The sequence below is a fragment of the Sinocyclocheilus anshuiensis genome, unplaced genomic scaffold (genome assembly GCF_001515605.1).
Source record: "Sinocyclocheilus anshuiensis isolate Anshui unplaced genomic scaffold, SAMN03320099.WGS_v1.1 scaffold242, whole genome shotgun sequence".
NCBI lineage: Eukaryota > Metazoa > Chordata > Actinopteri > Cypriniformes > Cyprinidae > Sinocyclocheilus > Sinocyclocheilus anshuiensis.
Window position 1 is genome coordinate 886,647 of NW_015546053.1, and position 3,712 is coordinate 890,358.

The 3,712-nt window shown below is 38.9% G+C and overlaps 1 protein-coding gene across 1 annotated transcript in view; it reads left to right on the plus strand.

Annotated features, from left to right (window-relative positions):
• Positions 1–3,712, plus strand: part of LOC107699208 (striatin-4-like) — a 26,575-nt gene continuing 22,863 nt past the window's right edge. The window contains exon 1 of the mRNA XM_016500405.1: positions 1–410. Within this exon, the coding sequence (XP_016355891.1) occupies positions 114–410 (297 nt within the window). The 5' untranslated portion in view covers positions 1–113. The remainder of the gene's footprint in view (positions 411–3,712) is intronic.

Sequence of the window (3,712 nt, forward strand, 5' to 3'; positions counted from 1 at the left end):
ATCTGTATCAGGCAGGAAAACGGGAGAGGGCTTCGGTGGAGACTTCAAGCAACAGAGTGGCTTATTCTTCTGTTTTTCCACCTCCTGGCTCCGGCGACTGCGCGAACGCTCTGATGGAGGCGGAAAGATCCGGCGGGGTGGCGGGAGGAACGAACCAGAGCCCCGCAGGAAGCGGAGCGGGGCGCAATCCGAACGGGCCGAAGGCTGTGCTCGGTCCCGCTCCCACCGCAGCCGCCGCCGCGGCAACCGGGGCGATGGCTGGATCCTCCCAGCCGCGAGATCCGCAGGACGGGGACGCGGGCCTCTCGCTGCCCGGCATCTTACATTTCATCCAGTACGAGTGGAGCCGCTTTCAAGCCGAGAAATACCGCTGGGAGGCCGAACGAGACGAGCTGAGGGTAAAAAACGGGGTTTCTTTAATCGCATGTTTTGATCTCTTCCAGACGGATTCCTTGAGGAAGAGCACTTTTACAGATAATACGCAGGAAGAAGATTAGATGTAGTTTGGGGATTACACCGGGTTTAAGTATTCATCTGATGCTATTAATTGAAAAAGTAACAAATGTAACTGTAAACCATTATCCTTCTGTTGAATATCCATACCCAGTTTAGGATGGGACTCGATTCTGGATCTGATTTATCTGAACGATTCTAGTTCAGTAGCGGTTCTTTCAGTATTTTTTGAGGGGGGAAATCAAATAACTATACAATTCATATTGTATTTACTGCTGCCAGCAGTCTGTTGCTAATGATGAGATCAGATTCCAAAAGCAGATAATTAAATGCAGTACATGAATTGGTCGTAAATATATAGCAATAATAAACGAATCTGGTAACACATTTGATTAAAACAAAACACATATTGAGCATCTTTAACTACACGTTGTCATATGAACAGCATATGAACAAGTCCACAGTGATTGAAATCTTACGTGTTTTATGCACAACATAAAAAAAAGAAAGTTTTTGCATAATTTCGAGTACAGTATGATGATGACTAAACTATTAAAGCTATAATTCACCCAAACATTTAAATTCTGTAATTTACTCACCTTCAAGTTGTTCAAAACCTGTACGAGTTTCTCTTTCTGTTGAACAAAAGAGAAGATATTTTGAAGAATGTGGGTAACCAAACAGTTGCCGTTCCCCCTTGACTTCTATAGTATGGAAAAAAATGCTATGGAAATCAGTGGAGACCAGAAACTGTTTGGTTACTCAGTCTTTTTTTGTGTTTAACAGGAAGACAAACTCATACAGGTTTAAAACAACTTGAGGGTGAGTAAATACGGTAATGATAACAATTTTTTTGGGGGGTGAACAATCCCTTTAACTTTCAGCTCGGAAAGTGAGTTAAATGAATTCAGGAACTGAAACCAGAGGTGTCTGTTTTGATTCTTTATAAGAGAACTGGCTCATAAGATTCATCCAATACACAAACAAATTGCACTGGTGGAGTCGATGTTTTTGATTTACTAATAAGATTTACTCATAAGAGTCATTTGTGCATGAATTGAAATTGGTTGCTCTACAAGTTAGATTAACTAAAAAAATCTGTAGTATTTCTTGGTTCATTTCTATTTAAACATGATGAATGGAATAAATGGAGGTTTAGTAAGTGAGTCAGGTAAATGTTTATAGCTGGATGATTTTGATTTACTAAACCATACAAGTCATTTGTCATCAAGTTAGTTAGATTCGCTAAAAGAATCGGTTCATACAAGTAACTTCTTGAGGAATTGGTCTACATTGGTTGTGCAATTTGTAAGCTTGTGTGGTTTTTTTTAATTTACCAAAAGCAATCTGCTGACGAGTCATTCATTCCAAAATCAGACTACACTGGTCACGATATTTTAGTTTGATAGTTTCTTCAAGTCATTTGTTCAGGAATCGGATTACACAGGTTGTGTACATTGAGTGCTTGATTCTCCAAAAATAATCTGTTCATAAGAGCCATTAGAAAATATTTTACAGATTATTTTTTTAATGACATGTATTTATGTGTAGTATTTATTTAAGTATAGGGGTCACCTAGAGTTGCACAAACAAGCACTTTTTTTTGTATGCTTAATATCTTGTCCTTCATGCTATTAAGTTTTCTGTTAGTGCTTTGCGTCTTTCTCGACCGTGGCATTAAGTGTGAGATAATAGAATCAAGGCAGTTCAGAAGCAGTGATGTAAAAGATACATTTACTAATAAATAAATAAATGTTCTAATAATTGACTTTGGGATGTCATATGACCCATTGACTGCTACTTCTTTTGTAAATTGTGAAGCTTCTGTGCAAGGCATGACGTAATGCAGTCCCGCTGGAGAATTAAAGCAAATGTTTTGTTTTTTCAGTCCCAAGAGAGCCAATCTGTGTGTCTAGCACTTTCATCATTTAGTGATATTACTTGCATCGTATTACAGCATCTGAAAGATGTATAGCTCAAGTCATTTTATATGAAACCTGGAAACATAAAATCTATTAGGAAAGCTTGCACTCACATCAAGAACGTATTAGAGAGCGGAGAAAAACTGTTTAAACCAAGGATTAGGGATTTGCCCCCAATACAATTTGCTTAAACCGTCTTTTCTGAGTCTGGACTCCACTGGCCCAGTTTGCAGTAGATCTTGGCCTGAGAAAAGCTTTGCAATTCAGTGACCCCATTCAAACAGTGCCTGTAGTAGATTACATAAGGAGTTGCCAGTGTGCTCTATAAAAGGATTGGCCCTGTGGCTCTCATGGATGTGTGTTCTTCTGCCAGGCCTCTTCTGGACATGCCCATGGAAATGTGCACAGGCTTCAGGGACCAACTGCTATGTTTTCCATGTCACACGCACACACATTGTTTTTGACGTGGCCTATAAAAGGGTGGTAAGGGACAGTTGTAGTGTGAGAGTAGCTCAACTCCTCCTTGGTTTCTCCTGCCGTGGGGCGTCACGTTCTCTGATGTTTTTATGTGGGACACCTGTGCCATTGTGTGTCCTCTGTGGCAGGCAGGACATGATCGTTCAGGTATGATGACCTTTGAGGCAGGGTTATTGTTAACTAAAACTATAACATATACATTTTAAGTAAAATATAAGTTTTTACTGTAAATAAATAAAAGCTAAAAATTAAACCCAGTAATGAAGGTAATACTATTTAAAATAATAATAATAATGACAGAACCGCATGACAAAAAGGTTTCAAGAAATGTGGCAAAAAGGTTTCAGATGTGACGTCACTTGCTCACTAATAAATCCTTTGCAGTGAAAGGGTGCCGTCAGAATGAGAGTCCAAACAGCTGATAAAAACATCACAATAATCCACACCACTCCAGTCCATCAGTTAACATCTTGTGAATTGAAAAGCTGCATGTTAGTTAGAAACAAATCCATCATTAAGACAGTTTCAACTTAAAATTGTTGCTTTCGGCTAAAAGCTGAGTGCTGTATTCATAATTTTGCTATCTCCCATGAGAAAGTCTTGTCTGAATCAGGGGTGATATATGCACAGATCAAGCTCAGTTTACAAGAAAACAGTCCAAAACAGTTCTAAACAAATATGTTATTGGGGTTTGATTTAGGGCTGTGCGATATTGACAAAACATACCGCGATTTCTTTGATAAATTTTGTGATTTCGATTTTAATCACGATTTTGACACAGAGACATGCTTTACAGTCATTAATGCATTCAGTGTGAATTTGAAACATATTTCCAAAAGAAAACCAATTAGAGCTTTATC